This window comes from Phalacrocorax aristotelis, chromosome 15 (genome assembly GCF_949628215.1).
Source record: "Phalacrocorax aristotelis chromosome 15, bGulAri2.1, whole genome shotgun sequence".
NCBI classification, from domain to species: domain Eukaryota; kingdom Metazoa; phylum Chordata; class Aves; order Suliformes; family Phalacrocoracidae; genus Phalacrocorax; species Phalacrocorax aristotelis.
This window is the reverse complement of record NC_134290.1, coordinates 2,031,654-2,059,179: the sequence shown is the minus strand read 5'-3', so window position 1 is coordinate 2,059,179 and position 27,526 is coordinate 2,031,654. Positions and strand designations below refer to the sequence as shown.

At 46.5% G+C, this 27,526-nt stretch overlaps 1 protein-coding gene across 1 annotated transcript in view; it reads left to right on the top strand.

The window, feature by feature from the left end:
* Positions 1-730: 730 nt before the first annotated feature.
* The window catches only part of BICDL1 (BICD family like cargo adaptor 1), a 51,892-nt gene continuing 25,096 nt past the window's right edge, over positions 731-27,526 (top strand). Inside the window, exons 1-2 of the mRNA XM_075110318.1 lie at positions 731-1,081; positions 5,768-5,983. Of these exons, the coding sequence (XP_074966419.1) occupies positions 746-1,081; positions 5,768-5,983 (552 nt within the window). The 5' untranslated portion in view covers positions 731-745. The remainder of the gene's footprint in view (positions 1,082-5,767; positions 5,984-27,526) is intronic.

The following is a 27,526-nucleotide window of genomic DNA, read 5'->3' as shown; positions in this document are numbered from 1 at the left end:
GCAAGATGGAAAGCGATGCCTGGATCTAAGAGGGGAGAAAGTCGGCAAAACCAAAACTGGAAAAGCAACTGGTCCTGCCCCCGACAGAGTCTCCTCCCAGAGAGAAAAGTGCTACGAGCAGGGTTGCCTACATCTCCCAACGTTCACCAAGGCTGCTTTTAAGACAAATTTTATCCGGGAACATCCTAAACAATCTGAAATTGAAAGCAAGCCCCGGTGGTTGTTGGAAGTTGTAGTCAGCTCTCCAGGGGTGAACCACCGAGCAGAAGGAACCTGAGAGATGCTCCTGTAAGCAAAAGAGTCCCGCCAGGGATCTGGAGGAATGGGGAGTGAGCAGGAAGAAAGTGCCGTGCCCCTGCCGGGGTGCCAAGCTCCCTCCTGGGGCTTGCCGGGACGCCCCGATGTCCATGGGGGATTTTGGGCCTGCAGCAGCGAGACCCGACGCCGGCAGGCGGTTCCATCAGGCAGAGCAGGATTGTGAAAAAGCACCAACCCGCCCACACAAACCCACCGCGTCCCCCGGGCCGGGGCGCCCCGAGCATCATCCCCCCCCCCCACCCCCGGTCCCCGCGCCCATAAGCGCGGTCGGCGGGCGCTGCCGCCGGCGGGGCGGTGGGGGGGGGGGGGGCCCGGCGGCGGGGGGCGGGGGCCGGGGGCGGTGGCGCTCCCCGCCCAGCAGCAGCCGCAGCCGCGGGCCGGGCGCGGGGGGCGCAGCGGAGCGGCGGCGGTGGCGGCGCGCAGGGCCATGTCGGCGCCGTGCCTGCGCCTGCCCGCCGCCGGGTCAGCACCGGCGGAGGCGGACAGCGCCGCCGGCATGGAGCCGCCCGCCGCCGCCGCGGCCGGGGCCGCCGCCCTGGAGCTGGCCCTGGAGGAGGAGCTGGCGCTGCTGGCCGCCGCCGGGGAACCGCCGGAGCCGCCGCCCGCCGCCGCCGCCCGCGACCCCGAGCTGCTCTCGCTGATCCGGCAGAAGGAGAAGGACCTGGTGCTGGCGGCGCGGCTCGGCAAGGCGCTGCTGGAGCGCAACCAGGACATGAGCCGGCAGTACGAGAGGATGCACAAGGAGCTCACCGACAAGCTAGAGGTGAGGCCCCGCCGCCCTCCTCCCTCCCTCCCTCCCTCGGCCCGCAGCGCTCCGCAACGGCCCCCGCTTCAGGGCCGCGGCCCCCGGCAGCCCCGCCGCCTTCCCCGGCGGAAAGCGGCCCTTCCCCGGCAAATCCCGGGGGCGGCAGGCGGGCACGGGCCCTGCCGGGCTGCCCACACAGCTCCCTGCGGCCGCGATGGGGAAGAAGGGGTCTAAGAAAACCCTTTTAGGCCTGGGGGAGGCAAATCTGCTGTTCTTCCCCCGCCCCGGCTGCGAGCTGGCGTATCGGCCTAGGGACGGGCTGCAGCACCTTGCCTCGAGAGGCTCCTGCGATTGCTGTATTGCCCCAGGACCCACTCACCACCTGGGCAAGGAGACGTGCACTGTGCTTGGCTCGTCACGGAAATGCCTCGGAAGTTAAATTTATACAGCAGGTACTGAGCTACAGAGCATATGTTACCCTTGTGCTTAAGCTGTTGCAGCTCAGGCACCAGGCATGGCGGGAGATAAGCCCTAACGATACGTCTCTGTTAGCTGGTTGCTCTGAAAAATACCTACAGGTATCTGGAGAGGGCTGTTTGCCAGGAACTCAGTGGATTGAGCTGTTTATTGATTTTTAAGGATGAAATAGAGCTATTACAAAGAAGGAGACTTGTCCAGGCAGCTTCCTTTGGAACAACTCTCTTGCACAACTGTGTGAGCGAGCCACTATCACCCCCACCCTTCTCAAAGATACTCTTGAAAGTTTAATTCTCTCAGTAAGTAATACTGCTTAAAGGCTGAGCAAAAGCCCCTCTCACCTTTCTGGAGAGAGTTTGGACAGTCCTGGATTAACATTCAAACTCCAAGTCACAGCCCTACACCAGTTCTTTCTGCATATGGCTGTGTTCCTTCCCCAGGGACTTACATATCAAGTTCAAGAGGATTTGTGAAATTACTGTATGGCCTTTGTTCTCCTGACAAAATTCTTCTCCGTTATTAAACTTAACGTTTTACCTCGCTGATCCCTTTCTCTTTGCAGGGAAATCTCTCTGCATTTACTATTCTGATAGAAACAATAATGACAGTGACATTTGCTCAGATTGTTGTCTAGTGGCACTATTTATCAGCTTAACATTTCCCAGAGCATTAAAATTTGCCAGAGCAAATGTTTTCAGGTTGATCTAAGCGCAGACAGACGTATGTGGTGCTGTGCTGACGTGGTATTCCCAATGAGTTGGAGTGGAACCTTTCCTGCCATTAAAGGAAAAAATGCACAAGTTTAGGTAGTTGCTGAGCTGCCTGTTAGGGAATTCGGGAGCCTGAAATACCGCTCGCTGTTTGCAAAATGGAAAGATGAAAAGGAGAGGAGAAAAACTGTGACTTTACAGTACTTTAAATAACATCCCCCAAATATTTACCTCTGCTCTTGCAGGCCCATTCAGAAGGTGAATGAAGGGGTGGTAAAGGCACCCAATTGTTCACATCTTTTCATCCCATTACTATCACTCTTGAATAAGAGATTCCTGCTTTTCAGGCTGCCCATCTGATAGGAGTCACTGTTATCTACTTAAGGGTCAGATGTTTTTCTGTTGCGTTTGGCAGATCTAAGACGGTGCTACTTCACACACAAAAAAAATCAAACTTGAACATTAATCTTCTACAACACAAGCCTGCTAATCCTAGCCTCTGCAGCTTAAATGTCGGCCTCCTGTTGCCACTGAAGAGAGCAAAATTTCACAATAAGCTTTTCAATTTCGGAGGAGTAGGGAGGAAGGATCCACATCTGTTACCTCCTTCCCCACCACTGAGAACTTTCTGATGATGACAAGAAACAAAGTCTCAGATGAGATCCTTGGTGACAATTGCAGCTGATACAGCGATGTTTAAATAGCATTTAGGTGGAACGATTTTCTCACAGTTAACAGCTCAGAGTTGGTTGCAAGAGCTCAGCGAAGACAATATGCTGGCCTGCTCCTCTGGCACTTGGCCTCAAGACTAAACACGTTCTAGTTTTGTGGGTCCATTACTGAACGGCAGCGTTCCTGCCATACACCTACTCTGGCAACTTTTTCACTTCACAGCCTGAATTCAAATTCATTTCTAATCATAGAATTGAAGACCTGTAATGAATTCTGATACATGATCCTAGTCAGTTTTATCCTCTGTAAGGGATTAAACCAGCTAATACCTCTGTTCCTCTGACTGAGAAGCTCACTGTGTCCAAGCATTTTACAGTATGAACTCTCTTTATCAGCTGGGAAACTCCCTCTTGCTCTCACCTCTCGATGAGGACCAGCCCAGCTCAGTTAAGTTGAAGAGAAGCTGTTTTCAGAAGAAAACATCTTCTAGAAAGCAGTCCTGAATAAAAATCAGTGAGCAGTTGCTGGATGGAGAGACACTCGGAAAACAAGAACCTCCCCAACAAGGACAGCAGTTTGCCTTGTTATCACTACATGAGAAAAAAACCCTATCTGGATCTGCAGCTGTGCAGGTGCTGGGGTGAGGGCGGGTGAGGGGCGGTGGCTGCTGGAAGAGGCAGGAGGAATCAGTCACCACGTCCAGTCTGGTTTACCCTCCCTCTTTGCAACAGCCTCTCTGTGCCCCACTGCACTGTTCTGGTTTCTCCATCGCAACAGAGTACACTTGATGTTCTTTGCCTCCCTCTAACTCCAGCCTATGTGATAGCCCTTTATTGGAGCTGTATGTAGTGTGAATTTTCTTTTGCTGTAAAGGCCTAAAGTGGATTTTAAATGATTGACAAGGCTTATCAGTGGCTTCTAAATCACATTTGAGTAGTCTGGGGAACTTTCAGCTGCAGTGCTGCTCCTCAGCAGGCTGAAGTTTCATCTTCCATTTAGAGAAGGCCCTGGATCTTTCTAAACGTTGCCTAGCAGTGAAGGAGACAGAGCTAAAAAAGACAGCATTTTCAGTGTGCTGCTAGAAGTGAAATTGTGGCTGCTCCAGCCACACTTCGGCTACAAACAAGATTTCTTTGCAATGGTTGTCATGGGCCTGGTGCTGAGATCTCATGCCTACCGACTGCATTAAAAATATTATAATAAGACTTAGTGCTCTCTTTTGCAAGGGATGCCTACTCTTTTAGTGTCTGAAACACAGTGAAATACTTTTACTTTGGGCCAGTGTTTTTAGTCAGCCTTCCCTGACATTTGAGGGTTTTCCAGAAAGTCCTGGATTTGCAGAAAGATTTGGAAGGGTACAAGCAGGATGCTGCCAGACTGCACTGGAAGGAGCATAGGAAAGGATTTGGATATAAGGTTGAGAAAGAGGAAACATGGCATCTTCTGCAGAGCAGGAGGTGGAAGATCAGTGATAACACAGGCCAGAGGGCTGCTGGCGAAGTGGAGAGCTTTGACATTGAGGCCTGCTCGGGAAGGTGGCAGAGACCCTGCAAGGGAGGTTGTGTCTCAGCAGCAGCAGGCACCCAGGGGAAACAGCCACATCACAGCCTGTGTTTCTAACAAGCAATAAAAAGCCACCTCACATAAATGCAGTGCAATTTTCTTTCCCCTCTAGCAGGTTTATTTTCTCCTCCTATTGTAAGTGCCATGGGGATTGCTCACTGATTGCTCACCAGGGGATGATACCCTGGGAAAAAACTGGGTGAGTGCTGCCAGTGCTGGGCCCAGTGGGTTTCTGTTCTTTGCTAAGACATGTTCCAAAAAGGCTGGAGAATCCGATAGAGGGTAGCAGCAGGTTATTCTGGGGGACAGAAGACAACCAATAAGGAGAGGGCTCCTGCTCTTCAGGTTTCCCTGCTAATCTTGCAACATGCCCATGTCCCCTCTCTGTGACTGTTCTGCAAGTATGCACGTGGCTTCAGTCACCAGGGGAAATTCAAGCTCAGAGTTTCAGGGCTGGGATTCTTTCAAATGGCACAACATAAATCTGTTTTGACCTGATTTGCAGCTCTGTTTCAGTCAAGCCCTCATTTAACTGAGCCTGTAAAACACGCAAAAAATCCACCAGATTCGTGCTGTCCCCCGTTGTCCAGCCAGTCCTAAGCAGAGCAGTCTCTAGAACTAAAAGCGGTTTCTAAAAAATCTGCAACCCAGAACATGCGTATACATAATGTCTATAGAAACTACTTCATTGCATCCATTGCCATTCCAGAGCAAATTGCATCAAACAATGTTACCGTGTACTCTCAAACTACCAGACAACGAATTAGGTCAGGAATAGAAGGAGCAAATGGATAGATAACTGAACCGTTGTTCATAAGACCCATATGACAAGAAAGATGCCTCATCTAGATTCCTCATCAGCAGTGAGGATACAATTTGTGTAGTTTTGACTATAAAGGCAATTTTTAAAAGAATTATGCCACTGCCCACTGAAATATTGCTTTGGAGTTAAGCTAGGCTCTGCCAAATCTATTGGCCTGCCTGACCTATATATTCCGCCTATTGACATGCAGCCTGCTTTACTCTTTTGGCAGTTGTTTCAGTAAAAACTCAATGTGCTGATCTCCAGAGGCCAAGGACAGGCCAATTGCTGGAAATAGAAAGCAAGTTTAGTGCCAGTGACCTGCCCTGGACATGGGACTGCAGCCTCGATGGCATGTCATGCTTTAGTACCATTCTCTTTCCTGCACAGAAGGTTCCAGCCCAAAGCATAGAAGAGGAAAAAGAGGCAGTGTTCACTTTTTTCCTCCCTTCCTAACCTCTTCTCCCCCCTTTTATCTAGCACCTAGAACAAGAGAAACACGAACTAAGGAGACGATTTGAAAACAGAGAAGGAGAATGGGAAGGAAGGGTGTCTGAACTGGAAAGCGACGTGAAGCAGCTGCAGGATGAGCTGGAGAGGCAGCAGGTTCACCTGCGTGAAGCTGACCGCGAGAAGACGCGGGCTGTCCAGGAACTCTCCGAACAGAACCAAAGACTCCTGGACCAGCTCAGCAGGGTGAGTCACCGCAGCATGGTGAGGGCAGGCACCCAGCCGCCTCGGTCTTGGGAAAGGCTTGCAGCTCTGCTCTAAGCCACCTTTCGGGCAAATTAGTGGGAAGGCTTTCTCTTTAAGGAAAAAAAAAATGGTTCTGCATCTGGTCAGATAACACAGGTGTCCCTATAAAACATGCTGCCTTTAAACTGAATTTTACACCTTTAAGGAGTGCTGCATTTCAATGGCAAAACAGTTATGTTTGAGTTGAGTGATCATTTACTGCGTAGATATGTCTCTCAACTGTTTTTGTATCTAAATTTAGAAAATCTGTTTCTATTTTACAAACAATCTGAGCAAACATAGCATGCAAGAAAAAGGCTATTCTGTAACAGTCAGGTGAAAGGCTTTTTGCTGGCCTCTTTTCTTTGACATACGTTGGCTATGCTGTTGTAGAATTGAACATACGATGTTATTCTAAGATGGTGTGTCCCTGCAGATAACTTTGCCATGGTTAGATGTGTGAGAACCTACTGAAATTCCTTGGAATCAGCATGTTTCAGCAAAGAGCTTAACTCACCTCTGAATGAAAGAGGATTTGTAGTGAGGCTGCTACAAATGAGCTTAATTGACTGAATACTTCCAGCATGGGTTTCTGACAGGAAAAGACTTAACAGTTTCTGCCTCCTCCCCAAGAAGTTAACTTGTCTTCTAGAATTAAGAACCTTGTTTTTTTCTCTCCACTGGACAGTTAGTACAAACTATAATTTTCATGCTTGAGAACACAGTTACTCCAGCAGATTAAAGCATTTTCTTCTCACCAGTTGCTCATCCCCAAAAATAGCCTAGAACAAAAACACACACCACAGACTCATGCTGAAGAGGCCCATCTAATGGTGTAAGAGCCCATTTCACACTAGATTCCCCCAGAGGTGAGTCTCTGGGGCAAACAACAGGGATTGCCTAAGGGAGAGTCAAAACCTCGGTCACAACACTAGGACCAGAAGACTCTGAAATGGATCAAGTGTACAGGTGTCTTCACTCGATCTGGGTAGTACTGGCATTTGAGGAAATCATTCCTCATTCTGCTATAGATTTTCTTGTCAAGTACTAAAAAAGCCACTTAGTCTGTGGATCTGTGTTTTTAACTGGCTTTAAAACAACTAACGAACCAACCCCCCAACTTCCTTAACTCAGGAACACTGCTAAGTTTACCCATGTTTTTAAAGAAGTATCTCCCAAGTGTAGCAGATGAGCTAGTGAAGATCTTTCACCTCTTCTCTGGACAGAGCATATTTCACAAACAACGTGGATGAGAGATCCCACCCAAGCCCTTGCAGAGCTCCTGTGTTGTGTCAGGTTCCTTATTCAGGGCTAAGAACTTGGCTCCCATTAAATTTGGTGACCTTCAGTGATTTTCTGTGTATGCATGATCTCCATCATTGGCTGGGAAATGTAAGATTTGTTATGGTCCCAGCATAAGCACAAATTGAAAGACCAGTCTAGAAGATAGGAGGGGAAAACCAGACAGCTTGCTTTGGGCTTTAAGCCGCATGGGATTATCCTCACGTGACACTTGTGCTACAGGAGCCTCTCGCAGCCCAGATGCTCAGAGAGCTGCTCAGCTAAGCCTTGTGCAAAGGAACAACCAAGTTAAGTCTACCAGCACACAATGCCCAAGCATGGGTTTTGTTCCCTTAACTCCCTGTTACTGCCAGAAATAGTCTTCGCCACCCACTTTAGGACTGCCACATCTTGGGAAAAAGTTGAGTGTTGGTGCTGCCCTCACTGCTCCAACCCCACTTGGAGAAGAGGACTGTTGTTCTCCACCACAGATGAGGCAGACTGATAAAGCTAGCTTATTATGCCTGCTGAGGAAAATCCAGTGCTCATTGAGTTTGTCACCTGGTCAAAACTTGCTAGTAACTCAAATATAGCAATGGATATAGCAAGGGTGTAGGCAGTCTTCCTAGAGTCATGAGACTGGGCAAATTGAAACAGAGTTGGAAATGGTCCGTTGTCATTCACCCACGGCTTTGGTTGAGGCTTTTAAAATCTCAGCATTATATTAGCACTTGATTACTGGGTGCTTAGTATTCCACATGTGCTGCTCCATAGTGCAACTGTAGTCTTATTTGTCTGGTCTCTTATTCTGAAAAGGTTATGCACATAATCCTTGAGGCAGTGGTAGTGCTTAAACCTGCACCCACATAGTTTTGGATCCTTTTACTACTTAGGCTTTCAATAAATAAAAAGGACAACCACAGCTGCATGGATGTGCTTGCCTACAGCTGTATTGCCATAGGCTGGAGTCTTGCTAGGGATCATGAACTGGGCATTGAGAGAGGAAAAGCCCTATAAAGAAATGCTGTTACAGCTTCTGTGAACTTTGACATGTTGCTGGTATCCTCCTTGCGTTCCCGGTTCTGCCTTTTCCACCTGCGTTTTGTGTCACAGTGGGTTGTTTGGGAGGAGAGGGTTATAGGAAGTCTGTGATAAGGCCATGAAAGCATTATTCAGAACCTCAGCACTGTACACCCTTCTAGGAGCTTCACTCACAGAGCAGAAAGGTTGCTCTCTGGTATGAGTCATTCTACACTAGTAGGTATGAGCTCTTTAAATTTGGATTTCTACAGTTTCTAGCAATTAACACCTCATGGCCCAATTTCACAATACTTGAGCATCTCTCTCCTAGGGAGAGTATTCCCTTGGCACTAGGCCATATATGTCAAATGACAGTCTCAGCCTCACAAGCTACCAGCCCACATGGTCCTGCTTGCTTCTGCCAGGGTCTCTAGGCTTCAGCCCATTTGACCTCAAAGCAGGGCAGCACCCACCATCTCCTTCATCCTACCTCCTCCTTCTCGCTACTGTGACATTCTTTCACCAACTAATTAAGCTTTAGGACTTTTTTTAATCCTGCCTTCCCCAGAGACAAAAGGCCAACCCAAGCACACACTTTTTTCCAGTCTAAAACCTAACAAATGCTAACCAACCAAGCATGCAGTCCCGCACACCCACACAAGGATAGCAAAGGGGCCTGGAATGCTCTGTCTTGCAATTAAAGCATGGGACTGAAAAAAATCCATCCTCAATTTTGGAAAAGCCTGATAAGGAAAACTCAAAGATGGTGATTTTAAGTGTAAAAATGGGGATAACTGTCTTGCCTCAGAGTCACCAAGAGGATAAAATAAGGTCCATAAAATTATTTGAGGTCTTCAGATGAGATGATATAGGGGAGCTTTACATATCTAATAATAGTAAGTAGGCTATAAGGAACGTTGCCTCCTCTTGAAATACAGCCTTTTGTGTGGTTCTCTGCTTTTAGCAGAATGGAGATACTGCCCAGGGTTACAGCAGTATTAAACCATGGGGAAATTACGTGGGCTGGATGTGGAGCTCATAGTGAAAGACATGATTCAGATGCCAAAGATCAAGTTTAAGATCTCCACACTAGCCTTATTTTTTAATTTGCTACGTGATGATTAAAATCCCTTCTGCACATTGATTTGACTTCCCTCCCCCCTGCCTCAGCACAGCAAAGCATGTAGTAGCTCTCAGAACCGTGCCCACACCAAGCTAAATGCTGTTTTTACCTAGGAGAACTGCAGAGCACATTACAAGCGGTATGCCAAGGTACGTACCACTCACCATAAATGCTCAAAGATAAGGTATAGGAGTCAAAGTACAGTTTTGCTGAGAAAGTCGAGGCTTGGGAATTATTACGTGTTCTGTTTCCAGCTCCTTCAGTCTCTCCCATCTGTTTCAGTTCCCTATTTGTGGAAAAAAAAAATTCCTATGCTTTTGTCATTTTAGGCTGTAAAATGTGGGGGGAATGGGTATAGGGAAAGGTCTCCTCTTACATGTGCCCACAGCACCTAACACGGCGAGAGTCCTGTCCCCACCTTTGGGCTTCTAGGATCTACTAACGCAAATAATAATAAGCAGCCCTCTTCCTATAATGAGGCAACATATTACTACTTTGTCAGGAAGTGAATGAAAAAAGACTTTCACACTGTTTCTAAGTGGCTTCACCAGATGGCTTTCCCACACATTTCCTGCTACCGAGCGCTGGGCTCCTGTAGCTGTTTGCTGCATGTAGCTCAGGCAAGGCTGTATCCTTCCCAGTTCAGTTGGGCTTCTTTTATGGTACATAGAGCATAAGGAAGTAATTTCACAATGTCAAGCTCAGGTAGTTTTTGCAATGAAAATCTGTTTTCAGTGGCAGGAAGAAGAGTGTCATCTTGCACCGCTGAAATAGCTCTTTGTGTTTAGGGAAGAGCACTCGGCGGCTACGGCATCCCTCGGAGGGGCCCTCAATCACCAAGTTCTTATATTCACTCAGCATCTAATGCCAACATACTGCTGCAAAGAATGAGGTGTTTCAGTCAATCCCTCTGGTACAGCAAGAAAATGATAGCCAGCCCGCAATCCTCCAAAGGAGGTTTTATTTGCTAGCCACAAAACCTTCCTGTCAGTAATATTTCAGTTGAAGGAGTTCTGTTTCTAACTTTGCTCTGTAACATGCTGCCTAGCTTCACAGGACTGGCAGGCACTGCCTGGCTTTGATTGGAGAGAAATGTGTTTGTATTCAAGAATGAGCTGACCATATAATATTCACCTTTCCAAAGCACTTTTACTTTAAATACATCCTTTTGTGGTCAACAACATATTGACATGAGAGGCAGCTCTACTGTCAATTACTGATTTGAAGAGCTTTTTCTGAAAGGTGGTTTGTTGAGTCTATCAGCATAGGGACAACATTGGTTTTAAGGAAACAAGACTAATCATTGAAAAAATTGTGCTGGGCAAGATTCACTGCTTTTGCCATACCAGAGGTCTGTAGCCATTACACTATGAGCTAGCTTGTCTCTAATTCCATTTTTTATCTGTACAGATGCTTTATACAAGCCTCCTTATGTTTCTTGTTTATTAAGTTGTCTCCAATAGCCCAGCAGGGTATATTGGGAAACTCCATGCTTAGCACAGACAAATTCAGCCTGACTGACTTGCAAGTACTGCTTCAGGGGTTTTATTTTTAAACAGAAGACAATCCTGAGCGGACCTAGGCTCAAGAAAGTTGCTCTGGCTACCCACACGTTCCAAGGTGCAGATCAGTCACTACCCTGAATTCTTTTTTATTAAAAGTCTCTAGTTTTTGCTGTGGCTGAAAGTGTTTACTTGACCTATTCAGTAAGGAGTAGCTTGCTGTAAGGAACTCCATACTGAGCTACTCAATAGCACATGGAGCCCTGCATAGCAAATCTTAAATCTGCAACACCTCTGAGCACTCTAAATTCAATGGAGGCAGAGATTGCAGGAGAAAAGGCAGCATCCTTTCCTGTTGAAGGGACTGAAGTACCTGCATTTCATGGCAGCTTAGGTAGGGATGCTCACTCCTTGGGGTAGGCAGACAGCCCTTCCAGCCTTGCTTTGTGCCTGGCATAAGGCACAGTTATGTTACACACAGCGGGATGAGAGGAAAGCAGATACCAGCACAAGACAGAGCCAAACACTGAAGCCATCAAACCTCCCATTAACCACATCAAGCACCCTCCAGCACCCTGCTCCCCTGGAGCATCAGCACTACGTAACCAGATCCCCGATCACCCAGTGAATACTGATTAGTGCACATGCAGGAAAGGCTCCTTCTCACCAGCTACTTCTCCCCTAGCAGCGAGCACTTGTTAATAATTCAGCTTCATGCCACATCAGGACTGGAGTGCTAAGGCTTTCTATGCTAAAGCTGTAAATATAGGACGTGACTGCAGCTGCGTGTTCTCGCCTGCAAAGTCCTTCAATGAAATGATTCAGTGTCCTAGAAGGTAATGAAGAAACATCTCAGGGTCACTGCTGAGTGGCACTCACCCACCATCCACCTGCGGGAAGGGAGACAGGCAGGAAGAAAGGCTCAACCTTCTGCTGAGAGCCTGGCTGAGCTTGCAGCACCCATTAACTCCATTTTAGGGCACCCAGAGCTTCAGGAGCCAAATGGAATGGGGCCACCCAGACACCAAGGTATAAATGCAGGAAATACCAGAGAAGTAATTTCAGCAAAGGTGGGGGGCAGGCACGCCTAGGGAGTTTGTCCAAAGATTTTGCACCCACTCATTTCATGCAAGATTTTTACCCTTGTATCCTTTGGTTAAGGAATGGCGAGCACCGAGGGAATGGCCAGAAAGCTGCACACAGAATAAAACAGGGCACACACTGCTACTGAACCACAGTGCAAAGCCCTCTCTAGGAAAAGGGTTAAAAAATTACTATTAAGGAAAATGTTACTATTAAGTCAGTGGAACTACACAAACCCCTGCTCAGGGGAAAAACGACAGCACCCGTCAGTTCCAGGGGCTGGGTGGGACCTCCATCCTCCCCCAGGGCAGTGGAGCAGGTACCCTGCCATCCCCAGGGACCCCTTGCTGGTTGCTAGGTGACAGCACACCACAGGCCCAGCTGGTGACGTTGCTGTGGCAACCGGGTGTGATTTCTCTGCTTGTAATGCTGTGACAGTCAGCAGACATGCAGGGAGATGCTCTAGTGACGTCCAAGGCAGGCGGGTGGATGGCAGAGGCCCATCTGCCAGGATGTGTCCCCAGCATCCACCACTTCATCCCCCTCCCCCGTTTCCTCCCCTGTTCTTCCCTCAAAATCACCTTGGAGATCTCCCAGCTCAGGGCAGTCTATTGTCCACACCACCCACACTGAGCTTTTGAGCCTGCTGGGTAAAAGGTAAATGTTTTGTTTTCTTGGTAAAGAGAGCTCCTTGTGAGCAGGTAAATCAACCCACACAAAGGTGACTTCGCCAGGGCTTGGCCCAACGCATCTCCCATGGTGAGTCCAGCTCAGGGAGCACAGCGTGACAGAAATTATCTGCCAGAGCCACTTAACCTCCACACTGCGTATGGCTCATCTGGCGTCCTCAGAGGCTTTCGGTGCCTGGATGGAGCAGCAGAGACTGGCCCCATGAGACATCCCCAGAGCCCGGAGCTCCTGCCCGCCCCACACCCTGAGCAGCACATCAGCATGGCATGAGTATCTGGAGCACTATCTAGAACAAATATACGTACGTGTTACACATTTGGTAGTCAGCCATACGCTGCTCTTCTCTGCACTTCAGCCAAGCCCAGCTTTCACCTCTAACAAGTGGTTCTGCAAGAGATGCTGGAAGTTTCTGCAAGGCTCCCACCTTGAGACATTAGCAGCACCACTAAGCCGTGAACATCTGAAAGCAGGAATCCAACGTGAAACTGAAGGTGAACTTGTTTTGGGTTGAGGAGATAAAAATCTGAATGAGTCCCTTCCTCCCCTCTTACACTGCACTAAAAATTTCAAGTGGCTATTCTGTTTGGGTCCAAGTCTTTATGTTAATAGGAATTGTTTTAATCTGTGGTAGCTCAGAGGTAGGAACATGTGGGCAGAAGAAATTTTTTTCAAAATATTTCTGCTTATTCACACTTGCTGTAAACACTTCCTCCTGGAGATTCTAGAAAGTAGGACACAGAAGGTGTTTGCATCCAGCCACTGAATTACTAGCTAGAGCCAGAGCTAAACATGGTTGAAGGTTTTGCAAATATCTACGTAAGAAAAACCCAATTAAAAGCATTCAATCTTTAAAGAGCCATTCTGGGTTATAGAGTTTGCACACCTTATAATGAAAGTCTTTAAATTCCCTTTTTTTAAGTCTGATTGCTTTTTCTAAATGCAATTTAGTAGACAATAGCTCAAGAGGGAGGTCTCTTCTACACTGAGGGGTTTTTTGCCAGCTGTATTAGGTGCTCTAATTACCTAAGAAGTCATAGAGGCCCATTGCAAAATAGCCTAGATCTTAATCAACATTTTGTTTAGAGTGCCATTTAGCAAAAGCCAGTTTACTTTGAGCACAGATATAGGATCAGCAAGACTCTCTTGCTGACTTCTGATGGATGCCGCAGTGCAATACAGAGCTGGCTTATGCTTGGCAGTACCACCATGGGGTGGGAAATGCCCCTGCAGATGGGAACAAGAAGCTGCCTAGAGGTGAGTACAACAGGAAACAGCTGGCACATTAGGACATGAATCAAGTGACCTGCATTACAGAATGATTGGGGTAAAATGTTGCCAGAAGTAGCTAGAGAGCATTTCATTTGGAGGAGATACAGGTCACCCTAACAATTTCACTACGTATCCTCCTATAGAGGCTCCGTTCTGCAGCTGCAGAGATTTGTACCATTTCCTTCATGGACAGGATCCTGTCACTGTCTGAGGGGAGGGACCACCAAGATAAGGAGTGTTGGGAACATTTCCATTAACTGTTCTCACCACCTCCTAACTATTCTTCCCTGGAAGGTTCTAATTTTGAAGCATGTAAAGAACATTTTTAAAAGAAAGAATTACTTGGATAGTTTCAGCTGGGTTATGATTCTACCAAGAGCAGCACAGTAATGCAGATGTGTAATGAATGTAGAGCTATCACAGAACAAGAGCTGGGGATATATTGGTACCTAAAGCATCCAGCTCACTTCAATTTGCCCTTTAATACCATTAGTCGCACTGTGCAGTTCATCTGACCTGCATCTGTCTTCCCTGTTGTCCCTCAGTCTTTCTCCCCTCCTGGAGACATCTCAAAAATTAGTTGAGGCTTAAGTTGTCATCAGCCTCAGGCTGGTAGTTGCCTCTGCAGTTTTGTTCCTTAAGCTGATGTGAGACCATGTTATCCCTCAGTTCCTCTGGGGTTAGCTTGGCCTCTACTTTCGGCACAGAGAAGAGAAAATTTAGCCTTGCGATTCCCTTGCTCTCTACATACTTGGAAGTCTGTTCCTGAATCCACTTCCAGACTTGGCACAGTTTTGTAGTAACAGGGATGCTCTTAGAAAGCTACTCCATTTGGCAACTATTTAGCAGAAGTTGTTCATGTTTATTTATTGAACAAAGCACCATTGTATTTGATTGCCTACAAGCTCACATCAAGGAAAAATGAAGCCTTCTGCAACTCAAGTACAGACCGGCAGATTGGTTGCTCACACAGGAGCCACAAGGCAGGTACAAGCATTAAGACTTGCTAGAGGGAAGGGTCTGTACTTACAGAAGATACCCATAGTCCCAGTAGATTTGCATATGAAGTGTTTCAGGACCAAATAAACATCCACAAGTTTTAATAGAAGGTGACCTTTCAGAGAAGTACTTTGAGTTCCTCTTTTTTCTTTACTTGGTTATCAAGTGTTTTGCATAGATTTTATTGCAACACCAGAAAACTGGGACACAGAGACAAGGCAATAATTGTCAGTCTAAGCCGATGAACAAGACCCTAGTAAAGGAAAAAATCTCTTCTCCACTCTAGGTAGACTGCATTGGAGTTTGAGCTTTTCTCTTGACCTTACAGAATGGGGATAAAGGGTGGGGGGAGGGTTGGTAGTGGTGTTTAAAGTGTGGATTAGGAATGTAGCAAGCTATGTCCCATACTGAAAGTGTACCACCCCAGGAAAATGCTAGTAGTCCAGACATTACTCCTTTACGGAGTTTAAGCTTTTTCTCCATATCCCTCACATAGAGGACAATGTGTCTAAGTTGTAGGCTAAGAATTAGACTGGACATGAAGAAAAACATCCTAGCTGTAAGGTTAGCTCAGAAGGAGAACAGATGGCCCAAAGATTCTACAAGGCCTCCATCAAAGGAAGCTTTTGGTAAGCAGCCAGGTAGTGACCGGTCAGACAAGGCTGGCCAATTTTTGCCTTGGCATGAGAAGAGCTAGGCAAAGTTAAGTCTGAAAGAGGCCTTCTGAGGTTTCTCTATCTTTTATGCAGCCAAGACTTTCAGTAACATCAGGTCAAGTCTTCCTGCTATTTATGAACATTGAAGGAAAGAGGCAGAGAGGCTTGAAGGAATACTCAAGACAGAAGTGATCTCTAAGGCTTTGGAACAGGCTTGCATTTTCACTCTACATGGGCATAAGGTAACTGAGGGGTGAAACCAAATGTCAACAGGGGACTATTCAGGAGTAGGTTCCAATCTTTGTGTGAACATGAACTCTTGAACAGACTCAGGTACTGGGGGAGTCACGCTTTCCAGCAGATTTATGTCTAAATGAAGCCAAAGGAGAAAGCCTGAAATGACCATGTTTGTTCAAAAGAGATTGGTTGTAGGATTCGGCATTGTGATATTTGTCCAAATAACATCTATTGATCGGCTATGAAGTTGCACAGGGATTTGCCAACTCAAATTATATCTGTAGTTTTGGCCTCTAATCCAGACAGATTTATTTCCCTAGGCTTTACTGAATGTTGTATCTCCCTTTATGCACAAATCCTTCCTAAAAGTTGTGCTGCTTACTCTTTATTTCCCTCTCCACCTTAGCACAAGGGGACCAGACATCTTAGTGAAGACTAATAAATATTGAAATCTTTAAGAGCTCAAGGCAAATGCTTATGAAATCTATTATTTCATTAATACTACTACCTCTTCCTGGGGCCTTTCTGTGCCTGAAGCACTGGTGCCATGGGCACAGGCCCTTACCCTGCAGACAAGGAGGGAACTCCCAGCCTTGGGCTCCTTTATCAACTTCTGCTGCAAGAAAGCTCTATCCCCAGATCTGCTGAGCCATCCCATATTCATCTCAGTCAAGGCAAGACAGCCCAAAAAGCCACTATTCAACCTGCTCAGGCTCATCTGGCTTGTTTTCATGGCATGGAGGAATGAGTTCAGCCCACAGGGAGAGGTGGAAAGGGATACTCACACTTGGGAACAGCATTAATTTTTTTTTCCTGCCAGACACAATTGCATGTGCCTGGTGCTTTTAAAGCTAAGTAAACACAAGTACCTCAAGATCTCCCAGGCAGCAGCCTGACTTCACATGGAGCCCATGCTGGATGCACACCCCAAAGCAAGCAAATGGAGAACAGTGCCATTTAAGAGCAGGATGGGAGACAGGCAGAAATATTGCTCACAAGCAGTTTTCTTGACTGTCTGGAATAAACAGGCAAAGCACCATTTTACTCTGAACACCTAGAAGGGGAGGCAGGTGCCACTGCAGAAACCTCTACTGAGATTGTAGCCACTGATGTGTACAATATAAAACAACTCCTCAAAGCCCAACTACAGAGGGTTAACAGGTTGATTTACTTCCTTTAAAGAGGCCTCCCCCATTCCAAGCATTATCCAACCCAGCAGCTCAGAGCTGCTTACCAAGATTAACTCTGGCACCACAAGACACAGCCCATCAGCTGCAGGCTGGCTCTCAACAGCTCCTTCCTTTCATAGGAACCATTTGCATCAGGCTTTGAAAACTTGGGAAATTCCTTCTGTCTTCCCATCCTTCATAATCCTCAATCCAGAGACAGTCCTACAAACTAAGAAGGTCAAGTTGGAGGAGAGGGACAGAGGCAAGCAGCCTTTTTCCCTTCATTACAGGTCACTGCCTCACCTCAACGTGGTAAGGAAAGATTTGCCCCGGTGTGGGACAGTTCCAGACCACACAGCTTTAGTGCTCCTGGTCCCAGATACAGGCCGCCTCCATCAATCTCTGCCCCGTCTCATAGCCAGGGAACACACTGCCAAGAAAATATTTTGCTATGTGAAACAGTTGATGCAGAAGTCTTTCCAAGCATGAACTTATTCAAATGAAGATATTAGCTCTCCTACTTCTTTTAATGTCTCTAAACAGAGCTATAAGCCACCCCAGGTCAGGGAAAACAGCCTAATCTAACCAAAATGACCACAAGTAGTCCATGATGTTAACCCTTCCCACCGCTCAGGGAGTGTGACATAGCACCCAGAGCCAGCTGGGTGCGGTGCAGCTGGCTCACCCTGGGGACAGGGAAGGAGGAAACAGCTGCTTATGCTGGAAAGCCATTGCCAAAGCACACCTCTATGCCTCTGTGTATTTATATACAAGACACATACCCCCTCCGCTCTTCCCTCCCCTCACATGGCTTACAAGACATTTGCATGAGGCACCTGCTCATATTTCAAGCACATGAAGTGGACAGTTTTCATGAAGCCTGTGTCAGCACCACAGACTGAAATGGCTTGTTTGTGTGTACACAGCCTGCTGATGCTGCAGAGTACAGACAGATGGGCCGCCATCGCACAACACCGCAAAAGCCTTGTCTGCCCTTTTGCACAGCAGCGGATGAGGCCACCGCAGGTTACGTTGAAAACATCAAGGCCAAGTTGCTGCCGCTTTAATATCATGGGGAAACTTTTTGCTTGTGTACCAACAGTCTCTCATATTCACCACAGAAAAGGCAGTACTTCAAGGGCGCTCAGATAATCACTTTTTGGTGCATTCCACAAGCATCGTTAGGCAAATGTCCATAAATACCCTTCTCACATATCTTGTCTCACTGAGATTATCCTTGTCTCCTTGGCAACTGTCAGATGATGTATAATGCTAGCAGGGATTAGCCCCAGTGAGCTTTATAACCCTCGTGTAAATTCCTACCCTATGAAGAGACCTGGCCAAACGCTTTTCTTTCCTGGCAGTGTTAAAACATTGCCATAAACAACATTAAATCCAAGAACCTTTCAGTAAACCTGAGTAAGGATGAAAACTAATATGGAGCCTTTTAAGTGGTAGTATTTGTCTTGTCCTCCAAACAAATACGTTTGAGACGTGGATATACTTGGCATTTCACAGCTTGACAGGTAAAGCTACATTTTGAATCAGTACTTAAGAGATGGCTTGTGCTGAAAACTTGGGCTCTAATATCTTTATCTCCTTTGTCCATTGGTGCCAGTGGGGATCACACTGAGAAATTCTAAATCCCCACAAGAGCTCAAACTTATGCTACACTTTAACCTATTAATTTCTGCAAGTGGAGCATTTCTCTGCTCCATGTCATGTTGGCCTGGTAAGGAAGAAGTTATTTGTCCCTTGGTACCCCTTTTGGCCTGCCTGGATACCCAGAGCAGGCTTTTGCCGTATGTGGTACTAACATGTCACAGGTGAGACCTGTCCCCCTGCAGGAAAAGCAGAGTGTGCCGGTGCAGGGAGCCGAGCAGCACTGCATTACACATAAGTGTTAAGGGTTGGAGTGTGTAAGTGTTTCAGCCTGTGGTGCACAAGTGACACAGTTTAACTGCTTGTTCCTTCTTAGTCCATTTGAGTCTTCATAATGTCCCAGCTTGGGGAGGACTGCTCTAATTCAACAGAACAAAAGAGTCTTTGAGCAAAGCCAAGGAAAGACGACTAAAAGAAGCACCAGCCTCAGCAGCAAACCAAAAACCAGACACACCACAGCAGAAATAAAAGTATTTCTGTAATTAAGCAAACAAATCTCTGGCACAGCATCATGTCTATATATGACTTCAACAATGTGCCATGGCTGATATCTATTAGACTAATCAACTAAAGAGTGCTGAGAGACAGGAGGGAATAAAGGTCTCCAAGATTGTTCCAGGATGTAGGTCACGAAACAGCCAAGCCAAGCGGTAACAGGGAAGCCAGTGTAGGCAGGGTAGTGACAGGCAGAAGAAAATCCAAGTCTTGGCACAAGCTGGTTAGCAATGATGCAACATGATTTCTTTGCATGCTTCTATGGACTTCTTCGCTCCCCAGCCATCTGCCGACTCCAGCACACACCTCATCATGTGCAAGACAGGAGGGGGAAAAGGTGTTAGTGGCTTAAGGCAGGTGATTTTTAGCACAAATCAGATAAAAGTCTTCTTAACTCACACGCCTATGTACTGGCAGAAGTTTTGAGCAACACTATTTTAGACACTCCTGCACACAGCAAGCACTCAGTAGATTTAGTATTGCTACCACAGGCTTGTGCACATAAAGAAATTCAGGTACAGCAGCAGGAGGAATAAAAACTGCTGGCAGCAGAACGCCATGATCTCCTCTGTTACTGATCACATTATTCTCGCTTTTGGACAGCAAGAGGAAGAGAAAGTTAATCATTTATATGCAGCGGTGCTAGGGAATATCCCACTTTAAAATCCTACTGTAGTAGCATAAGAACTGGAGCAGTAGATCAGTCCGTGCTCAAATGCAGGATAATCCACACACACTCATGCGAGGCAGCCCTCTTTGCTGAAGATAAACTGATAAAAGACCACAACTGGAAAGCAATGAAAGTTGCCACAGTTAAAGTATGAGCACACTCAAACAGGGCTTTCAAAGTGAAGCATACTCCACCAACCCAGTAACTTGTCAGGGAGACTTTGAAGCTGAAGAACAGCCACCGCCACACCACTTCTGTTGTCTGGTCTCCTCTTACCAAGTTAGGGCCAGAAAGCACATACACAGTGTACATGGCAGTCATCAGTACTGCCATTTGCTTAAAAGCACCAGAGCCAAACCCAACGTTTTGCCTGCCCTCTCCCCTTTCTCCCAAAGGGAACCTTTAGGCCTTTACACATTCTGCCCCTCCATGAGAAATCACTGAGGGTGAAATGGAGAATTTTGGTGAAGGAGGGAAGCATGCTCCCCTTTCTCTGGTCACAACCAGAGAAAGGTGTACCTGGTTTATCAAGGATGCTACTTCTTTCCAGACAAAGCCTCAGCCATCAAACCTTCAGCCACCAGGGAAAAAAATATCTTTTCTCAGCATCAGACACTCAGGACAGGCTGCTAATTCTCCCAGCACCTGTCAGTACAATGTTTCCTAATCTAAGATACCATGCAATGCTTACAGGTCTCCGCACCCCAGCACTGGTTGGCAGGCAGCCTCGTGGGTTCATTGCCCAGAAACCTGGGCTGCAGATCACCCCCAGTCCCCACAGCTGCCTGGCACCTGCTCACTGCTGCATGCCCCAGCCCAGGCTCACCCCAAGCTTGCTGTGTCTGTGTGGGGTCAGTTGTCAGAAAGCAACAGCCTCAGTGCCAAAAAAACCCACAGCCTGAATGATTCTTAGCACTCTAAGCAGCATCTCAGACTGGGGGTGAAAGGGCTTTCAATTCAATGATGCCTGACCTACATTTGCAAATATGCAAATTTTATTTGCAAATATAGCAAAACCTTGGCTATAGGTGAAAGTATAGCGTGTGTGTGCCAAATTTGCTGTCCACAGCCAAGCATAGAGCCTTTGTCTGCAACGCTGTCTGTGGACTCTAGTTCACATTAGTTACTCTAACACAGTTGGGATGTTGATACAACAGGGTTTGGCTTTTTTTTTCCCCTTCTGACAGCACTGCACCTCTCCTTCATCAGAAAAATAACTGAATACGTGAAAGGTTTGTGACTGGGTGACTTCTCCCATACAGGGTCATCCATCCTTTACCTTAAGCGATATTCACAGATGCACCGAAGACTGAAACTTGTACAGAGAGGGGCTCTTTCCAGTCCCTGATAATGCATTCTTCTGCATGTATATGATATGGCAGAGCACAGTATATTTTATACATACTATACAGCATGTGCTGTACCCACCCTGCTTTTCAGCTAAGTTTGATGTCCGCATCTACTTGCTTTATTTTTTATTTTGCAAGCACAGCTTTTTTTAGGACTTAAAAGCATCAAAATACCAATGAGTTTGCCAAAAGCTGTTATTCAAATAAATTCATGCAAGAACTTTTTAAAAGCTAGATTGTAAGAGGACAAGGCTCCAAGGAGATCCACATTCTTGTTTCTGGACCCTCCCATCACCCAGAGACTCTGGCCACAGCAACACCCATGCAGTCTTTACAGGGGAGCACCTCACCTGCTGGGCTGACACATGCATAAGATCTGGCCACTTAGAGAAGTGCTGAGCAGCTTCCCAAAAGCTGCTGCAGGTGTTGTTTGGAAGACTTAGCCTCAGCTGTGAATACACCTGCTGTGGCTTAATATAGCAGCTCTGGCGCATGCCAGAAGTTGCTGTTACATATTTGACACTACCTATCCCTATCGGGGTGCAGACTGCTCTGAAGGCCTAGCGCCTGCCCTGAGGATCTATGACTTAAAGACCTAATCCCCTGAGTGCTTACATCTGCGGCACCGCACAAAAAGGTAAACAAGCCCGCCTGCGTTCAAGCATCTGCTGCACTGAGCCATAAGCTGAACCTTAGTGGGAACAGAGCAAAGGTGGCCTGAGAGGAGGCAAGAGTTCATGTACTTACTACATATGGTAATGTACAAAGTCTAGATCTGTATTCACCGTCAGCAGATCAGAGTGCTCAGATGTTATGACTAACAAACTGTAATTATCTTTTGTCAGTGATCACCAGGAGCAAGCTCTGCCTTGTGCTCACAGTCTTCTCCAAAGACCTTATGCTCTAAACAGATCTTTTCATGCTGCCAACAAGGGAGAACAATTCAGGAATAGCTGGAGGCTGCTGAAGCACAGGAAGAAGTATTGCTAAGCTAAATGGCACCTCTAGAAGCTTTTTGTCTGCAGCTACCCAGCACAGTTCTGTTGTGTTTAGAATGACAGATCAAATACTAGCTGACCAAGAAATATATTTCAAGTAAAACGTGACTTAACAGCTCCAGAACAATCCTTCAAGAAAGTAGATTTGGGCCTTTTTATTTAAGCATTGCGATTGTGACATGGTGCCACGTGAGGCTTTTTCCCCCCCAAAAAAATTTGTTATGCACTTGCTCATTTTTATGGTTCTCACCTTTCATTTGTGACCCTACTGCACCTATCAGTTCTAAAAACATTTAGTGAATGTTTTAGTGAATGGAGTAGTTTGAATCTGTAGCTCCCATCCTGGCCAATATTCCTTACAGGGTTTGGGTGTCCTTATTTTTCTACAGCAAGTAGCCACAAGTTTTACTGCATCAGCTATGAGAAATAAGCCTTCTGCACAGAACATCATCTATCTTGCTTTAGTCAAGTGAAACGCCACAAAAAGAAAAGAATTCTTAGCTCTTCCTCCTCTGGGTTTTGAAATTAATTTATCAAGTTGTGAAAGAAACGAACGAACGCATCAGTACTGTTTTTAAGAAGCAGCCTGATGGAAGTTACTGGGAGTCAGACTTGGCAGGGATTTAAAAGCTAAGAAAACATCTCCCAGGTCAATCTACAACAAAGTTTAAATGGATATATTTTTCTAATATGTAGATATGTTTTCTCTTTTCCTGTCTGATGGCTTCCTGAGAGAGATTAATATATTTTAAGCTAACTCCTTGAATTTTGCCCATCTTTTTTGGCATCCACTCATTTCACATGTATAGGAATGGACACCAGTATTTTTGTGCACTCGGACATGTTTGTAAGTGCAAGTTTGAGCATCAGGTCTAGATATATTAGAAAACCTTTTGTTTGTATATTACTACTAAATCCTAAAAGAGTTTATTCTGAGCTTAACAGCGTTTACAGATGAAGACTGCAAGAGCAGGCAGAGCTACTAGCCTGCCATCACATATTAGGTATCCCCAACAGAACTCAGTTCATTTTCTCTGAACTGAAGGAGATAGAGTGCTTAAAGCCAGAGTAAGAGACTGCAAGAAGCTTAATTATTGTGTCTTGCTTCCAGGCACAGACATTTGAGTTTGAATACCTCCAGGTTTAAAGTCTTAGACTAAAACAATTTCATTAAAAAAATAAATGCAAGAATGGAGATTGGCTCTCCTGACTTCTGACTACCAGGGGAAGACAGCAAAGCCTCTCGGAGCAGGAGGGTATGTTACATTTCTCTGCACCTCCACCATCATAAACTTCTTTTTGCAAAAGGTTTTAATGACCATGTTGACTTTTCATGTTTCCAGTTCAGCTGTTTCCAGACTAGTCAGGCATTTTGTATTTCATCTGACCCACACTTATGGCTCACTAGAAATTTACTGGAAAAAAATATTTTTCATCCTTTAGCTCAAGTAGAAAAGTCAGACTGAGCTCAAAAAGTCTAGATTAAAACCCACATCAAAGGTAACTTAACCAAAATGCTGTATCAAAATGACTATGCCTTTTGTCAGGAAAAATAACTTACTCATGGAAGTTAAGCATGCATTAGAAGTTATCTAGGAGAGCAGATGACTGAACTTACTGATGCAAAACACAGACCATCCAGTTTTCAGACTGTACCATCTCCCTCTGCTAGGCCAAGGCAGAAGGTCAGAAACTGCAGCCTCACACAGAGGCAAGGGGGACGCCAGACTTTAACCTGAAGGTCCCAGACCCCCTTGCAACACACTGGACCCAAGCTGTGCTCCTCTGAAATTGATGTGGTGGTTCCTCTCACTCCACTTTAGCATCACCAGACTTGATTATTTAAGCCATAAGCCTTTCTGCTTCCATTTACAAATAGGTAACTGAAGTGCAGAGGAACAAATGCTTCATTCAAGGTCATGTGCAGCATCTACACAGAACTAGAAGAGCCTGCTAGTGTTACACTTTATTACCCTATTCCTTCTCAACAACCAGGAGCCAAGTCGCTGCCAACAAGCCCCATATTCAGCTCCCCACTCAGAGCCCTGCAACAGACAGCAGCTCTGGGAGCCACTGTGCAAGGCTGCCGCAGCTCCCACATTTCTTCTGCAAGCAGAATTTGCACACAGAGAGCAAGAGCCTCGGAGCGCACTACTTAGCATTGCGTGTCCTCCAGGCACACTTTGTCCTCTGAGTTATCTCCAGTGCTAATTTATTGCAGCATTCAAAGCAGCCGGCCTCCGGCAGTCCCTCCCACAGGAAACAGGCTGACTCATTTTTCCACACACTGTATTTTCATCTCCACAAGAACCAAATGCTTAGGTCAAGAATAAACCACAAAAAAAAAAAGGGAGGCTTGTGTTTAAGCGCCTCCTAAAACATGTGCGCAACCCACATCCACTTATGAAGCTACTTCTTTCATTCAGACAATGAACCTAGAGACATTACACCCAGCCAGAGGTGCCCTCATATGGCACGCAACCATCTTTGCTTCTGCCCTAAACAGCAGTTCCAAATCCTGTAAGATGATTTAGTTTAAGCTAATGGGTTTTGGCCTCGGCCAAACAGTTACCTGAGCACTTACTGGGAAAAAAAAAGATGAAGACCACCATTCTGCATTCATTCCCCTAAGCAATCTGCCAAAGCATTCAGACATTTGCCTTGCAAATTGGTTCTCATATATCAACTAGCCTTAGAGTATAGGAAGGAGGAAAAAAAAAAAAGCTATTACATTGCCAGGAAAACCCTGACTACCTACTCTTTCATGCTTTGCTTAGTGATGCGGCAAAAATTCACTAGCCCTATTAAAAGGATTTTTCAAGGACACTTGGAAAGAAAAAAGTAGCAGTACCTTAGTGTGCCTGAGTTAACAACAGTTATCTCTCTCCAGCCATGTGAAACCTGGGAACCAACCAAAGTCAGCCAACACAAGCGCTTCACTCTCCAAAACAGGCAATCCAGCTTCAGGCTGAACGGGTTCACGTTCAGGTTTTGTGGAGGTTTCCACCAAGAGGCCAAACATCTCTCTAACAACACTTCTCCACCTCCCTGGGCAGGTGCAAGCCCAGCCCCACGCAGAAGAAAAGCTATCTGCTCCCTGCTGTCTTTTGTAGCCAGCTCCCCACTGGCCCCTGCCTCGCAGGTGTGAGGCATCTGAGCTGATGCAGCATTAACTCATTGCCAGCCACACGCGCCCACTGCATTGCTGGGGTGTGCTGAGAGGAAACTACTCACATTCTTGGTTTGTTTTGTTTTAAAACTCGGGTAAATAGGAGTGAGGTCAAAGAACATGCCAAGCATTTCCTACTTATCCTACAGAAGGGAAAGGGGAACAGATCTGCAGCAAAGAATTCTCACTTTCATACAAACAATAAAGTATCATATTTCCAGAATGTCATTACTGTGGAAGTAGTGCAGATCTTAGCACTGCTGTCCTTTGTCTCACAGAACCCTCTCAGACTAGGTTTAACGCTACAGCCGTGAGGCTTTTCCCATCAGTAATGTGTCCCGAGCCTGATGTTTACAAAAGAGTAATTCCAGTGCCTCTTCTCCATTACTCAGACTCTTTGCTTTGGCAATTAAGGATCCTCGTCCTTTAGATCTTTGATTCCCTTTTTTCTTGACAGGTTCATTTTATCCTAAAACAAAAGCTCATTTGTTTCCTCTTTTGTCCACCTGCTCTGTTGTCAGTAAAGGATGCCCCAACCAATCTAGCTGGCCCGTGCTCTACAATGTCAGCCTGTTTTCCACTGAAGGGAAGGCTCAGCTGCACAGCTGTAACAAAGGAGGTCCGGCAGTGGGCCACAAAAATCAAACCCTTCTGTCTAAGCAGATATGGATTTATTGGATCCTCTGAATAGAAGAGAGAAGGAATAACCAGGAGGAGGCATGCAGGTACCATTGCAGATAGCTGAGTGTGAAGGTGTCTGGTACGAAAGTACCAAATGCCAGATACGACGTAATTTGCCTGAATTGCACTGGAAAAGGTGACAGAGGGGCAGTGTGCCACATCCAGCTCACAGTTTCACATAGATGAATGACTTCAGTGTCGGGCCCCAGTGAGGACACCTCAGCCTGGATGCTGCATGTCCCTACTGTGGCCGCCTCACAGATCTTACCTAAATGAAGCAGCTGTCACCTGTGGGTCAAAACCAAGAGGAACACCAGGGAGGAGGGTGACGGGTGCAAGGCCGGTTGCAAGGACAGTTCCTGAGCAGAAAGAAACCTGTGTTGGGAAGTAAATCTTACCTGCATTGTTCCAGAGACATCACTGGCATCACTGCGGGGCTCAGCTGTGCCCTGCAGTGGAGCCATTGCAGAACTGGCTGGAACCGGCTGTGTCCAGCCTGGGGCAGCCCCGGCCTCTCCTCAGAGAGGTTTCTGTAGCCCTGCTACCGGTGCCTGGACACCCAGGCCCAATAAATTCTAGCCCTTGCCTCAGCAAAACACGTATTTAAGAATTGTCACAAAAATACACGCCACACAGCCTTCACAAACTTCACTGACGACATCAACCAGAAAAAAAAAATCTCCTCGCACCAAAATGGAAGTTGCACCATCACAGTACTGCGAAGGCGGGCAATATACGCCCAGTGCAGCTCCACCCCTCGTCCCTTCATCGCTTTACAACAACAACAAATCCCCACTATTAGTCCAGTCCCTGGCAATGGCCAGTCCGAGCTTTGCCCATTACATCTCCCAGTCACTAATTTTACTTCAAATTCCCCTGAATTTTTGTTAGTGACCTCCTTGTCTTTATCTCAGACCATGAACTTTTTTCATCTTATTTTCTGCCCACCTTGTTGAGGAGGGGGAGTGAGAGAGCGGCTGGGCTGGCGGCTGGCCAGCCCGCCACTGGGCCATTGCTGTTCTCCACACGTGCGGCGGCGCTGGCGTACCAGGGCTAATGCTTCGAATAACAGTTTACAGTTGACCTGAATTAACAGCTTTGCTAAAAATCTCTCAAAGATTCCCAAAGCGGGAAACCTCCAGGTATGCAAAATAGAGACAGTTGCTTATGGTGCCAGCATGTCAAGGGCTCAAAAATAGTCACAGCCTCACTGCTGTCTTGGCATGCGTCAGCTAGCCTAGAAAACCAGGCTTCCCGCCACTGCCGGTGGGCACCGGGGTGCCGGGGTGCCGGCCGGGGTGCCGGCTGTGGTGGTGGGGCAGCAATCCCAACCCTCTGGGGTTTCCCTTGGCAGTCGGATTAATGTATTTTTTTTTACTTATTATTCTAAAGCAGGAGGTTTGTTGTTTCCTTCTTTGCTTGCGTTTCAGTAGCCAAATATATTTTCCTCC